The sequence below is a fragment of the Schistocerca cancellata genome, chromosome 3 (genome assembly GCF_023864275.1).
Source record: "Schistocerca cancellata isolate TAMUIC-IGC-003103 chromosome 3, iqSchCanc2.1, whole genome shotgun sequence".
Classification (NCBI taxonomy): Eukaryota; Metazoa; Arthropoda; class Insecta; order Orthoptera; family Acrididae; genus Schistocerca; species Schistocerca cancellata.
The window spans coordinates 109,150,474-109,171,816 of NC_064628.1; the positions used below are offsets into that span (position 1 = coordinate 109,150,474).

General features: G+C 44.0%; 1 protein-coding gene across 1 annotated transcript; it reads left to right on the forward strand.

Annotated features, from left to right (window-relative positions):
* The first annotated feature begins 2,619 nt into the window (after positions 1 to 2,619).
* LOC126176150 (uncharacterized) lies at positions 2,620 to 20,351 on the forward strand. Its single transcript, XM_049923292.1, has 2 exons — positions 2,620 to 3,167; positions 19,304 to 20,351. Exons 1-2 carry the CDS (start codon positions 2,663 to 2,665, stop codon positions 19,699 to 19,701), a joined length of 903 nt encoding a protein of 300 aa, XP_049779249.1. The 5' UTR covers positions 2,620 to 2,662; the 3' UTR covers positions 19,702 to 20,351.
* Positions 20,352 to 21,343: the final 992 nt, after the last annotated feature.

The window sequence follows — 21,343 nt, forward strand, 5'->3', positions numbered from 1 at the left end:
GTCCGTGGAGGAAACAAAAAACCTTTTTTAACATTTTATTTTTGTGGTGCCTATAGCCTCAACGTGTTTTGAGAATGAAATATGGTCCATTTTTTAGTATAGTCAAAGCTGTTACTATACTAATAGATGACATCTTTTTGTTTATGTCAGCTAAAAGACGTAGCCATGTACAATAGTACATTGTGTGTGCCACATACGCACAGAAATAAGATGTATTCCAGTCCACATTTCCGAGCTGTATCTTACAATGTAAACTGAAGCAGGAAGCTTAAGACTCGTGCTTGAAAATGATCAGAGGTCGAAACTGGACAATCGCACTGATAATAAAAAGAATGCTGCCTACTGGGACCACGGTTTCATTCTGAAAACAAAAAATCATTATTTAATGTATAAACGTCGTATCAGGATTCTTTGTTCCTGGTTTGCCTCTGTCTACATTCTGAAGATTAGCTCGTGGTGGTCGAAAGCTATTACGGCAGTACTGAAACGCTCATGTCTGCCGCACAAAATACAACAAATAAGGGAACACATAATCTCCAAAGGAGAGAGCTAAAACACGACCAATTTTCATGGAACTTTTTTTTCCTTCTTCTTTTTTTCTTCCCGAAACCCTCTCGTATTTTTTCCTTCCTCTTTTCTCTCCACTTCTCTCCTGTTTTCTTCTCTTGAGGCGTTTGCCTAAATTTTTGTTTTCTTATATTTTTCTCTGCATTTTTCCGTATCTGTCATGCTCTCTGTGGAGATGTTTAGTTTCTTGAGGTCTTCCATGGTTTCCTTAAACCAGCTGGTTTTCACTGTATTAGCTGTCGTCATGTCAAAAATTTTCTTGGTCTGCTATTTTCGTTCATCCTATGTATGTGTCATCAAAACTTTGGCCTTCTTTTCCTGATGTTTTACGTAATCGTCTCAGTCTGTTGGTACACATTTGTCGGTGTTCAAATGGTTCAAATGGCTTTGTGCACTTTAGGACTTAACATGTGAGGTCATCTGTCCCCTAGACTTAAAACTACTTAAACCTAACTAAAGTAAGGACATCACAGACATCCATGCCCGAGGCAGGATTCGAACCTGCGACCGTAGCAGCAGCGCGATTCCAAAGTGTAGCGCCTAGAACCGCTCGGCCTCTAAAATGGTTCAAATGGCTCTGAGCACTATGGGACTCAACATCTGTGGTCATCAGTCCCCTAGAACTTAGAACTAGTTAAACCTAACTAACCTAAGGACATCACACACATCCATGCCCGAGTCAGGATTCGAACCTGCGACCGTAGTGGTCGCGCGTTCCAGACTGAAGCGCCTAGAAGCGCTCGGCCACTCCGGCCGGCGCTCGGCCTCTCCGGCCGGCATTGTCGGTGTCTTTATCCTAGATCCCCTCCTTCTGAACCAGCCTGTAGACCTTCGTCAGTATTTTCCAGCCTTGATTTTCATTCTTCCCTTGACTACTATTGTTTCCGAAGCATACAAGGCCTCTGGTAAGACTACAGTACTTTAGTTTCTTAATTTGGCATTGATGGAGATAGTTCTTTTGATTTAATGGTCGACGCAAGTCTGCATGCTCTTTGCAGTTTTGTAATCCTTCCCACATTGGATATGGAGCTCAGTCCTATTTTCTGCATAATCTCTCTCAGGTATTTGAAACAATCTGTCGGCCGGAGTGTCCGTGCGGTTCTAAGCGCTACAGTCTGGAACCTAGCGCCCGCTACGGTCACAGGTTCGAATCCTGCCTCGGGCATGGATGTGTGTGATGTCCTTAGGTTAGTTAGGTTTAATTAGTTCTAAGTTCTAGGCTACTGATGACCTCAGAAGTTAAGTCGCATAGTGCTCAGAGCCATTTGAACCATTTGAGCCAAACAATCTGCTTGTGTTATTTTTCCATACTTCGTTACCAGTAGATGTCTGTCCGTGGATTTTTGTGTCCACGTACGGCGTTTTCCCATAAGAGATTTGTAGTCCTGTTTTGGTTGAGGTATCATGTAGTGTACCATCAGCAAACGCTAGACATTTTACGTTGACGGTTATATCCTTGTGTCTCCTCACCTTTACCCAACTGACTCCTTCGTCCGATGTCCTGATTATTTTCTTCGAAATATTGATACTACTGTTTTTACTAGTCATTTTTTATCTCGAAGACTGTATGTCATTTTTTGCACAGTCGGTTCTTGTTAGTTAACTTGCTGAAGCAACGTTACGTGCATATTCAATTAATAGAAAAGCGGTCGCAGACCTTGTGCGACTTTCTGTCGTAAGCTGAACAATTTTGCCAGCTACCGCGCTGTGGTAGGCAGACAGAAAGTGAAGATGTAGGCGCGTAGGGGAAAACGGAGTTCCTGCGGCACTTTTCATTCCTCCATAAAACCCTTTCTCTCTTAAAGAGTAACACCCTGCCGGTCCCCTCCCCTCCCCCCTCGCCCTTCCCTCCAGTGCCCCCGCATTGCTGGGGGTCCGAGCCGAAGGCACGCAGGATGCTGCACGGTGCGCGTCGCGTCGCTTCACGTCACGTGGTGGGGAAAGCTGGGCGGCCCGGCGCTGAGCGCGGCTCGGCGCGTCGGTGGGAGGGCGCGACCACGCGGCTCATAAAAAGGGAAGACGCCAGCCACCGATACGGTCACTCAGCTCCGACTGACTGGCGAACGTGAACGCGAGCACACTCACACGGCACGCCATGGGACCCGCGATGCGCTCACTGCTGCTCTTGCTGTCGCTGGCCGCGGCGGCCCTCTCCGCCGCCGTGGTGCCGTCGGTGGCCGTCGAGGACAACGAGGTGGGCGTGGAGGGCCGCGCCGTCTCCGGAGGCGGCGACGGAGCCGGCTGGCGGCTGGCCGTCAAGGTGCTGGCCGACTGCACGGAGCGCGGGGACCTGGTCGGCTGTCTGGGCGTGAAGACGGCCGCCGCGCTCGGCCGCGCCGCCCGCATGGCCGACATCGAGCTGGCCGACGGCGTGTCGTTCGTGAGGACCGGCGCCGCCGACGAGCGCGACGGCGGCCGCGCGCTCGCCTCCGAGGCCGACGTGCAGAACGCCATAGACGGCCAGGAGCCGGCGAGCCGCAGCGACAGGCTCGTCGACCTGCTGATGGAGGCCGCCGGCAGGTTCCTCAGGACGCACTCCCTGCAGTTCAAGCTGCCAGCCGAGATCCCGGGACAGATCCAGCGCGCCCTGCAGGATGAAGGTGAGACCACAAGCGTCGGTTTCTTCTTCAGTTTTTGTCTTAGATACTGTCTGTACATTCTGCCTATTAACTCGTATACTTCGCATCGTTACTGCTGTTTTCAGTTTGCGATCTTTATGTTTCAGTATGTGTACTATCAAACGAATCCTTCTTCTACTCAACTTATTCCAGAAATTTCAGTTCTCAATAGCACCTCGTCAGTTATCCAATCTTCAGCGTTCTCCTTTAACACCGCATTTCAAAAGAGCTTCTATCCTCTTTTTACCCGAAATGTTATCGTCTACATTTGAGTTCCATGTAAGGCTAGATTCTAAACAGCATCAAAAAGTCACTCATATATATACCGAGCGAGGTGGCGCAGTAGTTAGCACACTGGACTCGCATTCGGGAGGACGACGGTTCAATCCCGCGTCCGGTCATCCTGATTTAGGTTTTCCGTGATTTCCCTAGATCACTCCAGGCAAATGCCGGGATGGTTCCTTTGAAAGGGCACGGCCGACTTCCTCCCCCATCCTTCCCTAATCCGAGCTTGTGCTCCGTCTCTAATGACCTCGTTGTCGACGGGACGTTAAACACCACTATCCTCCTCCCGTCACTCATATAAGCTCTATTTCACAATATGGCTTTTGTTGCTATTGCAAACCTACATTTTATATCCTTTTCACTTCCGCTGTCGTCATTTATTTTTCTGCTTAAATACCAAAACCCATTTACGATCCTTAGTGTTTTATATACTAATCTAATTCCGTCCGTATCGCTTAAGGGGCTACGTTCCATTACCCTAGCTGTACTTTTGTTGCTGTTCATCTTATAACATCACTTCAAGACCCTTTACATTCCGTACTACTACTACTAATACTATTACTACTACTAATTCTCTTGCATGTCTCTTGCTGTCTCTGAGAGAATCACAATGTTATTGGCGTAAGAGAAACTTTAAATTTGCTAAATTACGTCTGGTCGTGCGGTAGCGTTCTCGCTTCCCACGCCCGGGTTCCCGGGTCCGATTCCCGGCGGGGTCAGGGATTTTCTCTCCCTCGTGATGGCTGGGTGTTGTGTGCTGTCCTTAGGTCAGTTAGGTTTAAGTAGTTCTAAGTTCTAGGGGACTGATGACCATAGATGTTAAGTCCCATAGTGCTCAGAGCCATTTTTTTTAAATTACGTCATGTTTGCCTTCAGCTGTTACTACTTTTATTTTATTATTGCAATTTCTGCATTTATGTTTTCAAGAATCTACAAAGCGTAATACAACGTACCGGGATCAATGTAATGTGAGATTAATAGTATGTGCAGACGATTCTGCAATTTGTTAACAATGATATACTCATAAGATTTCTGGCATGCAGTTTCAGCACAGGTAACAACGTAATATGTACGCATATCAAAGAGCCACCACTCCGAAATACGTTATCGAACATGACACTCCATTTGAAGTGCTGTTAATGTTAGTGGACTATGTTAGTCACGACATGTTTACATACCTGAAATGTGTGCACTTCTAATAGACTTGAGTCAGTACCTAAAACAATTCTGGGGTCCGTTTCTTCATTGAGTTTCTATTGCGGTTTTTCTTTGAAGGCACAAGAAATCTCAATTCAATTTAAATTTTTAATTTCCTCTCCATGTTTTTTTAATTCCCTTTCCACATTTCTCCCTTTTTATTTCACACTTTTTTAAATGATTAAATAAAATATGAGTAGGCCACAGTCCTGTGTCACTCCCAAGCCAGTACTTGCCTTTCATGTCTTTTGACTCTTATGACTCGAGATTAGTTTCTGTACAAGTTAAAAATAACTTATCACTCCCGATATTTAATCCCTGCTAGCTTCAAAACTTCTAAGAATGTGCCCCAGTCACCTTTGTCAAAATATTTCTTTACATTTACAAATGCTATAAACGCAGCTGAGGGTTTGCATATGCAGACTAAAATAGTAATACTATTGAATCTCTTTATGTTATGCTAGTGGCAGTACGTTCCTCAACAAACGCATGTTGAAGTACTGGACATGAAGTCAATCGTCAGCTGATGAAAACTATACGGAGCAATTCCCTCCATGCAGCTACGGGAGAAATGCGTTCCTGACCTCCACAACTCGGCGGCGCTATGACTCATACCTGACCGTCGATCACTGCTTACGGCGTATACGTGACATACATTCCTCAAACACTTGCACGATCGTTCTATGTGGCGGACTACACGAAGGGAAACGTTGTCCCTGTGGCAGTGAAAATTCATCCTAGTAACTGTTGAGCCTAGAAGACCGAATTTCTGTGTAATCCCCGAAAGTCCGTAACACATGTGTCTTGCACCGATCATCGTTTCACGTTATAAGTCAGATGACTCGTTACGTTTTGTCACATTCACTGTACACTCCTCTGCAACAGAATGCTTGGATATCGTTTCTACACTTTCGCCTTACGCGACATATAACCGCAACATTCGGGTCTCATACACAGCTCATCTTCAAATGCGACAACCCTTCCCGTGACTTCTTGTTTCCCAGCCAGGTATGCAATTCATCTCGAGTGCTGACGTTGTAAGATCCAAGATTCCGTTAGAAACGTGCTCATACTAATTACACGTACTTAATAATAATACTAATGTTCTGTGTTAATGAATGTTCAGTGTTTGTTTGACTTAATCGCAAACATCGTCCCGTAGTTTAATTGCTGTTTCTTGCCATCCACATTTGTGTTGAGAAATGCCCCATTCAGTAAAAAAACTCTCATACTCTATTACAAACCGTAGTAAAAGAGTCCCTTCAAATGTTCTTCTGCTATAACCGTCGTTCCACTGTGACACTGCATTTCATTTCCGGACACAGATGGAGCACATACTGTGGTTGTAAATGTTTTTGTTACCATTTCACCACGATACAAAACGTTGAAAACTCAGTACTGCCATCTGTTTTAGTTTGTATTGTACCTGCTGTAGAGTTAAATCGATTTGAAATGCTATAAACTCTGTCAGTTGAAGCGTACAACGAACAAGGCCTGACAAGTATGACATTGCTGCTACCTAGGACAACGACACCATATCCGTATAGACTGCACCCGGTCTAGTATTAAAAATAAGAGCTGCTGCATATTTTGTTCAATAGTTATCAAACATAACACATTATTCAGCAAACACTAACGGACTGTGCCAATTATCTTTCTATTACTACCAATCCAGCTGACTTTTGGGCCGATTCATAAAAAGAGATAAATAATTTCATGATATTAAGCACTAAAAAGACGAAGCAATACTAGTGAAAGGATTTTAGAGGAGTTATTAGCCAAATGGGGTCCAAAAGGATCAAACTTTGGAGCAAAAACTGGTTAAATCAGCTCAGTTTTCAATGCATTGTGATCTACATGGACTCAGCGTCAAATACTGAACAATCGTTTAGTGTCCCACACCAGCAAGTTAGTCAGACGTGTCACTTGGAATATGAGAATATCTTTAAAGTACAAGAAACAAGGAAAAAAAAGTAGTTTTCCAGTTATCATCATCGCGAAAAGTTGTCACTCAGGACACTTGATGCGATGTTTCTTCAAGACGACGATGATGCTTGTCTGGCAACCCCAGAGTGCAAATTTCATTCTGGAAACCCGAGGAGATGTCATACGCAGAAATTTCCGAGAAGGGATGTTTATTCGTCAAAGTCGCTGGTTTACCTAAAGAAGACGTGTCAGTAATAGGTACTGAGTTAGCTTTCACTTTTGTAGGAATAGACAAGTATGACTGCGCAACATTTCGATATATGCCGCACATCCAACCTTTTGTGATCAGACTGTTCTGCGTTGACCGTCTAAAAAACAGACAATGCACAGCTCTCACGGGTTGTGCCGCCCTCAACAGGCAGCAGACGCGAAGGTCGAGTAGAAAGCCACGCTGGCGGTAAGTGCCCGCATGATTACCGAGCGGACGTGCGGAGGTGCAGCGCCCGAGCCGTAACGGGAACGCCTAATCGCGACACAGGGTGGGGTCGCGACAACGAACGCCGGCCGGCCCACGCGCCCCGCCGTGACCCACAAGGCGGGCGGCACAGTTCCGCTGCCGGGGTGGCGTCTTCTCCGAAGCTCGCGTTTCGGCCAGCATCCGGCTGCGCCGCACCTCGGCTGCTTCTCGGAAGGCGATCAACCGCGGACGCGAGCGTCCGGTGACGCCACCGCCCGGTACTTTCTCCCGCGAGGCCCGATGAAAGTGCCCTGCCCCCCTTCCACTGGCCGCGCCGGCTATCGTATTACCCGCGGCGCCGCGTGGGTCGTGACCGCGACATCTCGTACAAAGGCAGCGGTAACGAAATCGGAAGACGCTGCGGTCACAAAGGCGTTGTCAAGCAGGGAGAACTCTCTGCTTCAATACGCTAATGTCATTAGAATTACAGCACCAGAAAAGATATCTAATGACGAAATATTATTTATTGCGCCTATATAGTACAGGGTGATTCAAAAAGAATACCGCAACTTTAAAAATGTGTATTTAATGAAAGAAACATAATATAACCTTCTGTTATACATCATTACAAGGAGTATTTAAAAAGGTTTTTTTTCACTCAAAAACAAGTTCAGAGATGTTCAATATGGCCCCCTCCAGACACTCGAGCAATATCAACGCGATACTCCAACTGGTTCCACACTCTCTGTAGCATATCAGGCGTAACAGTTTGGATATCTGCTGTTATTTCTCGTTTCAAAACATCAATGGTGGCTGGGAGAGGTGGCCAAAACACCATATCCTTAACATACCCCCATAAGAAAAAATTGCAGGGGGTAAGATCAGGGCTTCTTGGAGGCCAGTGATGAAGTGCTCTGTCACGGGCTGCCTGGCGGCCGATCCATCGCCTCGGGTAGTTGACGTTCAGGTAGTTACGGACAGATAAGTGCCAATGTGGTGGCGCTCCATCCTGCTGAAATATGAATTGTTGTGCTTCTTGTTCGAGCTGAGGGAACAGCCAATTTCCATTTGAGCAAGGATAAAATCACAGAAATCGATTCTTTTAATCTTATCAGCTGCAGACAATGCTTGAACCAATTTCAGACGATAAGGTTTCATAACTAACCTTTTTCGTAGGACTCTCCATACAGTTGATTGTGGAATTTGCAGCTCTGTGCTAGCTCTGTGAGTCGATTTTCCTGGGCTGCGAACAAATGCTTGCTGGATGCGTGCTACATTTTCATCACTCGTTCTCGGCCGTCCAGAACTTTTCTCTTTGCACAAACACCCATTCTCTGTAAACTGTTTATACCAACGTTTAATACACCACCTATCAGGAGGTTTAACACCATACTTCGTTCGAAATGCACGCTGAATAACTGCCGTCGATTCACTTCTGCCGTACTCAATAACACAAAAAGCTTTCCGTTGAGCGGTCGCCATCTTAGCATCAACTGACGCTGACGCCTAGTCAACAGCGCCTCAAGCGAACAAATGTACAACTAAATGAAACTTTATAGCTCCCTTAATTCGCCGACAGATAGTGCTTAGCTCTGCCTTTTGTCGTTGCAGAGTTTTAAATTCCTAAAGTTGTGGTATTCTTTTTGAATCACCCTGTATATTAAGAAGACTACACGATTCAGTTGGTAGGTCATTTGCGGGTATACGGGCTGTGAAACGTGAGTGCACACAGCTGCCACCTATGACAGCAACGATGGCTATGAGGCGGCTGCAAAGACATATACGGTTACGTCATCATTTATATCTCTTGACGATACCACTCCGGTTTTAGTTAACACCGTCACATCAAAAGTATCCGGACAAGTCTTTGTGAACACTAGTGAGGTTTGTGTCCACCCTTCGCCTCTATGGCGGCTTTGCTCGGAGCGCTTTCAGCGGGCTGTCTGAATGTCTGTGGAAGAATGTCAGCTTGCGCAAGAGCCGAAATCAGAGAAGGTAGTGCTGGACGCTGGGGGCTGGAAAAAAATCACCGTTTTATCTCATCCCAAGGGTGATCTCTCAAGTTTTCTCGGTGCGAGTGATCAGTAGTGTGCTTCTGAGTGCTCTGCTGCGTTGTTGTTTCAATATTTTATGCACAGCACTTCGACCAGTTGTTGTTGAAGTCCAGGCAGCAAGTACAGGTAAGGGTCGGTTGTTGAAACAACAATTCGGCAGAACAACCAGAAGCACACCATTAATACCAAAGGTGCCCCTTTGGGACCAGATCGGAACTCAGTACAGACGAGTCCAAGTCAAAAATGGTTCAAGTGGCTCTGAGCACTATGGGACTCAACTGCTGTCGTCATAAGTCCCCTAGAACTTAGAACTACTTAAACCTAACTAACCTAAGGACATCACACACATCCATGCCCGAGGCAGGATTCGAACCTGCGACCGTAGCGGTCACGCGGTTCCAAACTGTAGCGCCTTTAACCGCGCGGCCACTCCGGCCGTCCAAGTCCAAGTCAGGTATGTTACTGTCAAGAAATCATTTCCACAGGGATGTTGCATTATGACAGAGTACATTGTCATGCTGATGCAGTCATCGTCTCGGAGTTGCTCCTGGTCTTCTGTGCGCAGTATGTGGTGATATAAAATGTGTTCATCCCCTTCCACATTTACCGGTCTGTTAAGCACGAGGTGAACCACACCCTAACCAGGAAACACACCCGCACTCAGTAACACCACTTCCACCGTCGCTCACTGTTCGCACTATATGTAATGGCGCGCAACGTTCTAAGAGCATTCGCCAAACGCACTAATCCTTCCATATCACTGCCACGGGATATACGACATTCCAGTTCACTAGTTCATTCACCTACCGTCCAGTGGCGTTGCTCTCTACACCACCTCAAGCGTCGCTCAACATTGACAACAGAAACGTGTGGCATATGAGAAATTGCTTGGCCATTGTGCTGGCTGGACTACTGGTAGCACATTTGAGTTCATGAGTGATTCCTCCCGCTGATTTCATGGATTTTTTACAACCACTCTCCGCAATGCTCGACGGTCCCTGTCGATCACTACATGAAGTACGCCTGGTCTTGGTTTAGCTGTTATTTGTACATCACGTTTCCACTCCACAGTCACATCACCAACAGAATTCTTTGGCAGCTTTAGAATGGTTGAAAAGTTATACGTTGATTTGTTCAAAATGTTCAAATGTGTGTGAATTCCTAAGGAACCAAACTTTCAAGGTCATCAGTCCTTAGACTTAACACACTTCTTAAACTAACTTAAACTACATTATGCTAAGAACAACACACACACCCATGCCCGAGGGAGGACTCGAAACTCCGGCGGGAGGGGCCTCGCAGTCCGTGACAGGGCGCCTCATACGGCGCGGATACTCCACGCGGCATCGGTTTGTTACACCGATTTGTTACTCAGGTGACGTCCAATAACCAGTTTCGAAGTAACTGAGCTCTCCTGTAGACACAATCTGTCGCTACTGATTCTCTGCTAACAATGCACAAGTCCCCGCTTCTTTTTATATTCACGGATCTGCCTCTCATGACGTCTGACTGTGTATATTCTGCCTTACGTAGTTGTGTCCGGATCAGGTAGTGTAATATGACATGTTTTAAACGGGTCTAAAAATGCGCACTTCAGTACGAAATAGATAGTCTAACAACTTGTGTTATCATAGATTGGAATTGTAATCCGTGCTCTTCCAACTCTGTGCCGGAATTCATCAACTTTGACCTATGGCAACTGGCTCTCTGTGGATCAGATACCTGGAGAATATGCTGGCCAAGGGAACAGGGCAATAACCTGTGCACGGGAAACATGCGGTACTGCGTTATCTTGTTGAAAGTTAACGTCGCGGAGACCTCGACGATAGGTTACAGGCATCGTATTTAACATGTCAGAAATGAAACGCCAACCGTCCAAATTATCGGTCTCCTAACTAGCGCGCCAAATGGTGCACCTGTATGAAAGTATTGAATGCAATATGGCGACGTTCGCTCTCCTCAAACACTCCACACGCAGATACGCCCATCTCTACGAATGACAACCCCACAGTACTGAACAGATGCTGAAAAGAGAGGAAACAAACCACTTTAAAATGGAACTTTGAATAAGTTCATGGGATGTAATCATGTAACACATCTCAGTCTGAAGAGTCACGATTCGGCACTCAGTTTTTCACGAATCATAAGTACAGCGCAAATCTACTCAGATGAAACATCGTCCCTACATCTTAATCCATTTCAAACAGTAACAATTTATCGAGCCATTTCTTCCAAAGAGGTGATTCCTACCCGGGCAAACAAAAATTTAGCTCCAGACTGACGGTTCCAAACAGTGCCAGCGTGATATTTCTCCAGACATAGCTGCATATTCCTTCGGTGGTTCAGTCGTAATTTCATTTCCACATCAAGACGGCAGTGTAAATTTTTAGTTAAAGAGTACTAGGAGCTATTAAATAAGACATAGAGAGAACATTTCATCGATCTTACTGTTTTTTTCCGTAGAGACATCCCCTCTACTTTGCTTTAAAGACAGATATTCTTTCTTCTCAAAATTAAAAATTTAATCCCTCCGTTTCCGTGTTGGCGTTCCCGTTCCTCTGTACAGTTACGTACGTGTATTTCGTCAGCCATACCGTCCACATATCTTCCGTGCGGCAGCCATCCTGATCTCACCTGCGGTGGGCTATTGACAGAGACCGCGAAGTACTCTCTTGGACAAAATTTCTCGAAGGAAACGAAAATGTCGGCGAAATTTTATCATTAACAAAGTTCACGAATTCACATTCCATCTCTCGAAGGAGAAACGAAGAAAATGGTGAATGAACGTGCCACTGGCAACGACTTCATTCGAGGCAGAGCACAGCCTCGAACAGAACACGAATGGGAAGAAAATTGTCCACTTCCTTTCCGTCAAACATCCAGGCATTCACCCTAAGCAGTTTCGGTAATTCAGAATAACTCTTGGTGATCTGATGAGGATATCAGCGCTTCGTACCTTCGTGGCGTTGCCATATTTTCCCATTAAGCATTCCTATAACTGTCACCCGTGGTCTGATTCGACCCCAGGCTCTGAACCATGAACGTAGCTCTTGTAGGAGGGATTGACATTTGTTTAAGATATTTTTCTCCTACACCACGTAATGTAAGAAGAGGAACAACTTCCTGTTATTTAATAAATAAAATGTTTGCATCTTTACCAGCTATGAAGGTCAATCGTTTCAAAATCTCTACAGCCGAAATAGCTGGTGAAATATGGACGGATGAAAGTATTCAGTACAGTTCTCTAAGGGTTTCTGTGAAATAACTTCGACACTTTCCGTGGTCACTTAGTGTACGCAGTTATAAAGGGAAATACTGATTGGTACTGAATAATTATGAGTAATGTTCTAATCGCTTCTTCTTTAAACTCTGAACCACCGGTGGTTATTAGGATGTTCTCACAAATTCGACGTTAGCTTTCTGATGCTTAGACTCATTCCTTTCGTATCACCGAAATGAATTCTGCGGTATATTTCATTGCGCTGTGGAAAGTTGGCTTCATTCCAGATTTTGATTCTGCATTCGATTATCTCAGATCATCGTTAATGGTAGACTTGGGAGATAACAGCTAAGGGTATGCTGTTCAGCAGTTAAGGAATGGGCGGGATTAAACGTTGAAAATTTGAGAAAAATAAAAAGGCGGAGCGAACGGCACCACAGTCAGCTGCCTCTCACGAAGTTGGTGCCTGGCTCGACAGGAGGTGTCGCCCGTCATCTGTTTAGCTAACGGCGTGAGAGCCTTTTGTGGACCCAGCGTCGACACGCGACCAGCACTTGTATGCTTGGCCGTGACTCGCATCTCTCAGGAGTCGCTTCCTAACACCAAGTGCCAACAACGCGTTGGGAAGTGATGTATAAAGAAGGACTGAGTGGTACTCCCAGCATCAATAAAGAAGGTGTGCGAATAGCAGTGCTGAACCCTCAGCATATAAACGAGTGAGCGTCTTCGAACCTTAATTACTGAGGTATTACACTGGGAGTAGTGAAGTTCGTGATATACTCGTAACAATATCCGTATGGAGACCACCGTCTTGCTTGGACATGTGGAGTTGTCTATATCTTTGTCAGTAATTCGAGGTTCAGCGTTGACTAAATAGGCACGTAGTACAGGTATTTCTAGAATTTTACTTCAGACAGATATATTTATGGTCCAAATGCGACTTTCAGTAATAGCACGACGCTGTGATGTCTCTGACTACTGCCTTACTGAAGTTAAGATTTTCATCGAAATAAGCTATTAGTTCTACTTTGCTTCCGTTGTCTTTTCTCGCCGTTCGAGGCTATATTGTGAAACACTTACAAAAAATTTGCGGATATAAATGACTGATCATCACTGGCCACTACTTTCTTCCATCTTCCGGGCAACATAGAATCCGGCGGCGGAAGAACTGAGAATCTTTGGAGAGTTCTATGAATTGATGCAATTTTGTACCTGTTCATGTGGCTGGAACTGCTGGGCGGCCAGGTCTTGTTCTATTGATCGAAAAAGGTGATAGTCAGAAGGAGCAATGTCTGAAGAGTATGGCTGGTGGGACAGAACTTCCGTTTCCAACGTTTCCGATTACGTCTGCAGAGCACTGTCATGCCGAAAAATCACCTTCTTATTTCTTTCGCTGTGTTGTGGTCGTTTGTCTTTCGGTGCTCGGCTCACGAGCATAATTTTCTTTCGATAATCTTAGCCGCTGAGTGTTTCTGTCAGTTTCAGTAGTCTTGAAATTCTCTCTTCCAATGCCATTCCGGTCTTTGACGTCAAAATCACCGTCCTTGAAACCTTGAAACCATTCTCTGCATTCTCTTTCACTAGGAGATGACGAAAATTGGGCTCGTAAGTTGACACATTCAATCGAGAATAACTTTATGATGCACTGACAAGCCGACTAATAGTTCAGCGGCGTTTCCTTTACAAGCGGTTAAGCTTATTACACGACACTTACGACCCACCACCTGCACCATCACTCGCCGCTTCCGCCATCTATTGCAAAACGGCAGAAGCAAAGTTGTTGAACTAATATGTTTCTAAGCTCACAGCCTTCAAAAACCACCAGATTATAAGTTTCAACAATTCAAGTTGGGAGCAGGTTACTTGACTTTTATATTGCAACGCTATTTCTTAATTTTGTGAGAAAATTTCAATATTTGTATTAGCTCACACATGTGATACAACACTGTCTCCTGAAGAACTTTGAGAAGACGTAAAAGTTCCTAACATCTAGTATGAAACGCGTTTTCTTAAATGTTACGTCAAATTCACACGGCTCCACCACAATTAATCATGTAATTACTCAAGTGTGGCAGCTTCTCTTTCATAAAAACGTGTTAAAGGCGTTACTAATAACATTTTTAAGACTTTGTTGTGAGTGCAGTTGTTGCTATTTTCTATCGTTGAACTCCTTTACATTCCTTTGTCCAAGAGCAACGACCCAGACAGAGGAGAATGGACTGTAAAGCAATGAAAGAGGGACACGTGACAGAGGAGAATGCGCCTCGTTTTACGGGTCCTTTACAGCCTCATTTCCGGTAGTGAGGCATGCAAACGGCCAGCTCGAAGACGTGACTTCTCTGGAAACCGTTAAACGTTTTGCGTCGAGCACGGAATAAATGTATGTCTATGAAGCTAGGCTCGGGTGTTAACTTCATGACTAACAGCGTATTTAGAAAGATATTCATACTCCAAGGTACTTCCAGTTTATGATAGTCCGCTTCCGGTTAAACTGTAAGATTACTGAGTACAGATAACATTCGCTACGGACTGCTTGTGCAACAATTTTCTTTCTGAAGGTGCAACGGTCGGATATAAAAACCAAATTCATTTTGGACGCGCGGTTATCTTAAATATTGTTCTTCACAAGTATTCATAATTCTGTTATTGCATTTTTTTCACAAATCATTATTCGGTGTATAGTGTGTATTTCTGGAGAAAATTATAAAATACTGGCTTCTTCGTCAAGGCTCATAAGACCCAAGTGTTAGCACATATTACTTGTCAAATAAGTATATTTGTTGGTATTACTATTGTAGATCTATGAGCAAATGGAGCTGATTCCATGCAAAATGCATGTATTTATTTTATAAAATTGCCTCGTAGTTCTTTACTTTGTTATCCGTATTTCCCCGCTCTCTTCTGTTCATACATGTTATTCCAACTCGATATTTTGTACATATTCCGCTAGTGATAAACATTCTTGTCTCCATCGTTCACTTTGTACTCTCACTTGCTGTTATATTAGGTTCAAATCTCATTTTGTAGAGCTTATTATGCGTACTAGTTAAGTGAATATGGACATAATTTCCAGTCTCAGCTGTTATTGTTTTCATTGCGGTGACGATACTGAACACAGCAACACACACCTAGTAGGATATTCCTTGGACATAGACCGTGGAAACTTGTTCTCATTTATTTAGAAATTTTCCTGTAGCTGCTGACGTCCAATATAGTACCTCGGTATACGTCTAACCTTTAATGCATTTTTATTCTTACAGTTAGATTTTTCCAGCTATTGTCCACATTATATTGCCTTATACAGAGCATATCTGCAATGTAACACATACTTGTGTTGTAACTCGTGGATTTACTGCTACTGTAGCGAGCAAGACTGGGGGCCGGTTTAAGAAACTAGCGACAGAAGCCGTTTCTTTGCGGTGCAACGCTGTGAGGGACGTCCGAGCCGCCACCACTGTGGATTTTTTGTGCAGGACGTATGAGAACTAGTAGCGGCCGTTTTGGGTGCCAAGCAGAGTGGGTAGGGAGGGAAGCGTCGAAGTGTAAAATCTTTATACAGTGTGTATTATAACAGGTAATTATTGGAAGTGTAGGAATGGAAAGGGCGGCGGGGTGTGGGAGCTGATAAGTCGTGTGGAAAAATGTCCTCGAACCGATCCTGGCAAGACTACTGTATCTTTGGCCAACCTGAAGACTTGCCTTACCTACCAGATATTCTCTCGAAATGTAACAGCGACGACCTTCTATAAGGGCACAGTACTTCTGTATTGCTAATCCTCGCTAAACGGCACAGATTCCTACTGATGAGCTCGAAATTCACATTATTAGAGTATAAAGAACATTATTTATCTGGATATAGTCTGTATTCCTTTGCAAACATAAATCACTGCCTAAATTTCCGATCTATGTCAGGAAGTCAAAGACTCGTTTTTGCAATCTGTGGAAGAAATGCCAGCTTTTTGTACGCATTTTCTAAGGACATATTTCACCAGACTGTAGAAGAAATGATTACGCACGTTTTCTTTTCTTTTGATTATGTATCGAAAGACTAGTATGTTACACAAAAGAATTTTGCATTACAGTTAATAGTTTCTGAATTACATTCTGATGACAGATACGCAAAATTCCTAATATATTCTCAGGAGTTATTGCGCCGATTCAGCGGACAGCCAAAGATTTATAAGGCGTTTCATACATAACCAGACAGTTATTCGAACTCAGGCCCAAAATGCAAACCGTTAACGGGCGATAGCGTAATATATTCGTATCAGCTTTAGTGCTACCCCGGTGTAAATCGAAGTGATTGGAGAGCTTCTTTAACTTCAAATAACAGGCTATGAGACCACTTTTTGCCTCTTGGAAATGGAGACATTAAGTCAACACAACACTAATGGTACAGTAAAGAAACTCTGTTTTAGCGATTCCACTTTTACAGACATAACTACACTCCTTGATAATTCACACTTATCTATTCAGAAAACGTAAGAAATCTATGACACCACACAATCTCCATAATCATACATGTCTGAATTAAAGTAAGTCCCAGTAATACTCACAAGATTAAGAATGTTTCGATGTTTCTGCATACTTCTCACGAAAGCTTGATTGCAAAGCTTAATTGTGGTCTGTATCACATGAAGAAATGCATAACTGTGCAAATCAAGGTAGCATTAGACCAGAACCACTACTGCCAAACGAAGGAATACTTCAAAAACGTGCAAGGATATGGCAATGTGAAGGAAAACCAGGCATAAGATACCACCATTGATGGTGTTTTTGTTTCAATGAAAGGAAACGCGTTGGGCGAGAAGAACATGGTTTTTGTTTTCGTTGCAAAGACGATTTTAAAATATCTTCAATAAATATAAAGCATCTGTGGATAATATGGCCACAAAAAAGTATAAATAAAGATTACATGCAACGAACACCAATTAATGGACATATTGGATGTAATAAGGGAAAATGAAAAGATTTGTGAAAGATAGATGACAGCGGAACCATGAAAACTGATTGGAAGGCTGATGAAATTAAAATATCCTTCGTCGTACTATGAGTTAAAATCACGAATTATATACCAGTGCTCTATTGATGTTAATGTCATCGAGGAGGGCGGAACCTAGAGCACCAGCAATTCATGGGTCAGTAAGGAGGGGAGATACACCAAAAAGAACCGCTTCTCTGCTTTCGCACTTCCACATTTTTTAATACATGATTACATCACCTGATGCAGTTACTTCAAAAGTATCATTATCAACCTGACATCAAATAAGAACACATTCATCTCCGTTAATCTTCCATGTCCTCCTTTTTCTGTAGTTTGTCTGCTGATATTTCTCCATATTGTGTACATTCTGATATTCTGGATGTCGTCAATGCTGTAATATCTCTTCTTCAAATGCTTCTAAATCTCCAAAACTCTGGAACGAAACTAGCGACCATTGCTACAGTTCTTCGTATGTCTCCTACCCATTTGTTCACAACAACAGAAAAATCAAAATGACATGCCCTAAAAGCACTCGGACCACCAATGATTTGCTGCTGAGCAAGTACACCTGTTACTTCAATAGCAACAACTTTCATATTCCTATGAAAAAGTGGTAGTAGTACCGATGAGAGAAACGTTCCTCAGCCTGTCGTTCCTCAAGTGATCTCCTCAATTGGACAGATATTTTTAAGGAAACCATTCTTGAATTTACATGAAGTGACTCGGAAAAATTACAAAATCTTCACTCTCCTGGCTTCTAAGCCTCTTAACTTACAGTAAAAGCGTTCCAATTAGCCATCCAAACACGTATACTCCACAGGTAACTGGACAAGGTAGTTGGGATCCATTTGAGCAATTGTTTCTTTTGGGAAATGGGCAGATTCTAGTGCGTTATTTCGTAGACAACAGTAAGGAAAGGTGGGCTACAGAGTGGTGTAGCTGTCGTCGTAGGGAAGGTGCACAGGAGCAGATATGTTTAGAGAACTTGAAAATGTACGAAACAGAAGTTTTAATTAACTTGTAGCTTTGTCCAAGTATTGCCAAGAACCTTTACAAAAGAACAAACAGCCATGAAGTCCAGCTATTACAAGAAGTAAACTAAAGTGCATCATGCAGTGGTAGTCTCCCACTACTGTTGCACGAGCGAACTTTCTAAGGCTGACTAAGACTGAAGACTGGTGAAGATAAACTGAGATTGGGCCACGTAGCTACCACCTGCTATGTGATATCAGTGCCGCTGAAGGCGTGGCCAGCTGGCACATATCATTGGATGTGTCAGAAACGTCCGTTTCCATTATCTATTGTGACACGGCGCTACGAGTAGTACCGATCTGTGATACTACACAGGTCATCATGGAATTTTTGCTTTAGATAACTCCACTGTATGTTGGCCACATGTGTGAACTAGTGTCGCAAATCTACATCATCCAGAATAGATCTCCAGGCTACTAAGGCTCTTGAATCAGTACGTTAAAAATTTAGTGTCCACTGTATCCCAGTTAAACACCTGACAAGCAAGCTACATAGGGAACTTGACAAGATAGTTGGGATCTATCTACCTAACTGATTGTCCTACTAAATGGCATAACTTTTATGGAATTTGATCATTAACTAACTGCCTGGTTTGCCGGCCGGGGTGGCCGAGCGGTACTAAGTGCTACAGTCTGGAACCGCGCGACCACTACGGTCACAGGTTCGAATCCTGCCTCGGCCATGGATGTGTGTGATGTCCTTAGGTTAGTTAGGTTTAAGTAGTTCTAAGTTGTAGGGAACTGATGGACCTCAGAAGTTAAGTCCCATAGTGCTCAGAGCCATTTGAACCATTTGAACTGCCTGGTTTATATCAAAACTAAGGGTGTATCAGAAGTAGCCATACTGACATGTAAGCTACATGGGCACCCTTTAAAGATGTATTCATCTCAGCTTCGATTTTCATAATCAACAGGAAAATATGAAATCAGGGCACAAGCTAACTGCAGCGTTTATTGTCCGCAGGCCGTGGTAAGAAGAAGAAGCTGTTGAAGGCTCTGCTGCCGATTCTGCTGGGCGTGGGCGCCAAGATGTTGCTGTTGGTACCCCTGGGCCTGTTGGTGGTGGGCGTGTTGGCGTTCAAGGCCCTCATCGTGAGCAAGATCGCGCTCGTCCTGGGGGCCGTGCTGGCGGTGCAGAAGTTCCTGCGCGGCGGTTCTGGGGGCAGCGGCGGCGGCTGGGCCGGCGCCGGTGCGTCCGGAGGTGGCTGGAGCAGCGCGCCGGCCGCAGTCGGCTCCGGCTGGAGCGCTGGAGGAGCGTCCAGCGGGCCCGGGGGCGCGCCCGGCGGCTGGGGCCGCAGCCTGGAGGGCGATGCACAGGAGATCGCATACAGCGCGCACGCGCCGCGCCCGCACCAGGACTAGCACCCTCTCCACCTCCTCCTCAAACCCCCTAACTTATTCGTTATTTATCGCCGAGTGCCTGCTGTGTGCCTGCACTGAGTCTTTCAAGTGGACACAGTCCATACAGTATACGCGTTAGACAGCTATTATTTTGGATCACTACGTTGTAACAATACGAAGGAAGTGCGTAATTACAAAAAAAATCTCGTTATTAATACAATTATGTAAAAAATACACCTAGAGTCTCCAGCTATGTCACGCGTTCTTCTCATGCGTTGCTTGTAGCAACTGTTTCATAGATCGCTATAGGTGCAATACCATTTCGCCACTGAACAGTTCAATACGTACCAAAAACGATTTGGTAAACAATAAACGTGACATACGAGAATCACCTCACTCCATTTAATCAGTGACACTTTGCATCGTATCTCAATTCACGCATTATTTTCGCTTGAAATATTTGTAATTACTGGGACTGATGTACGAAAAGAGGAAAAATTTTCCTTCAGCAACCGGCCACAAAGAATACTGTCCGAATGTTATGTTTATAGACCATCCGTATGAAGTTCATCTTACCTTTCTGGTAGCTGTAGGAGTGTATTTCATATGTAGTCCTCTCTTAACACTGTTTAAGAATTGTCCTAAATATACTTTCATGATGAATCCCAAGGATTCAGTGTAACAAATACTTTGTTGTGTTATCAAGTGTAATTGTTGATATTGTAATAAAATTTTAATAGAAAATCTGGCACTTACATAGTTTAAATATTACACAAATTTATTTCTCTGTTTCTGTATAGCTTTTCCTTATTTATCCTTAGTAGATTTCCACAAAAAAATGCTTACTCGTGGAGACAGATTTTGCTGAACGATATTACCTGCTGATGAACGTAAAATCATTAAAAGTAACATCTTATCATACAGTTTGTCGAAGACGTCAAATAAGAAGAGTATTTTTGGTGTTCTCTGTGACAAAAATTCGCTGAAGATATTTTGGAAAAACAAGGCCTATCTGGTAATAAAACTGTTAACTGCGCGTCGTTGCCACTGGAAAAGGCCGCCATCAGTGACGAAAGGAAAAATTTTCACAATGCCAGATATTCCTCCATTCAACCAGTAAAAATAAAAATGAATAGCTCCTAATAGAACGCCAGTCGGGAACATATCTACAAGTAGCCATGCAGCGTCACTGGTTCAATACGTTTACAAGACAGTGGTTCTCAGACTTTGCTGACGACTATACTGCTGCCATTATCTACTTCAGCACAAACATCAGGTCACTTTTAATTTTACTTGCACTGGGTGCTATGACTTTGCTAAATTACCGTGAAGTTTAACGGACCTCAAAGAATTTTTCGTCTTGTACCTTGCTCTCATATTTATAAGTCTTTCTGGATTTTCCCTTTACTTGGCCAGGTGTTGGGGTTGTGTGCCACTGGACTCATACGAGGAAGGACGGTAGTTAAGGTCCGCGGCTTGCCATTTAAATTTACATTCCTCCTGATTTCCCTAAACCGCTTAAGTCAAACTCTAAGATGCTTGCTTTGAAAGGGCGCAGCCGATCTCCTTCCTCTTCCTTCCGCAGCCTCAGATTGTGCTACGTCTTTTGCTGTTATGTGGTTATTTTCCATTTTCTTTGCCTCGTCCTGTGCTCGTAGATCCT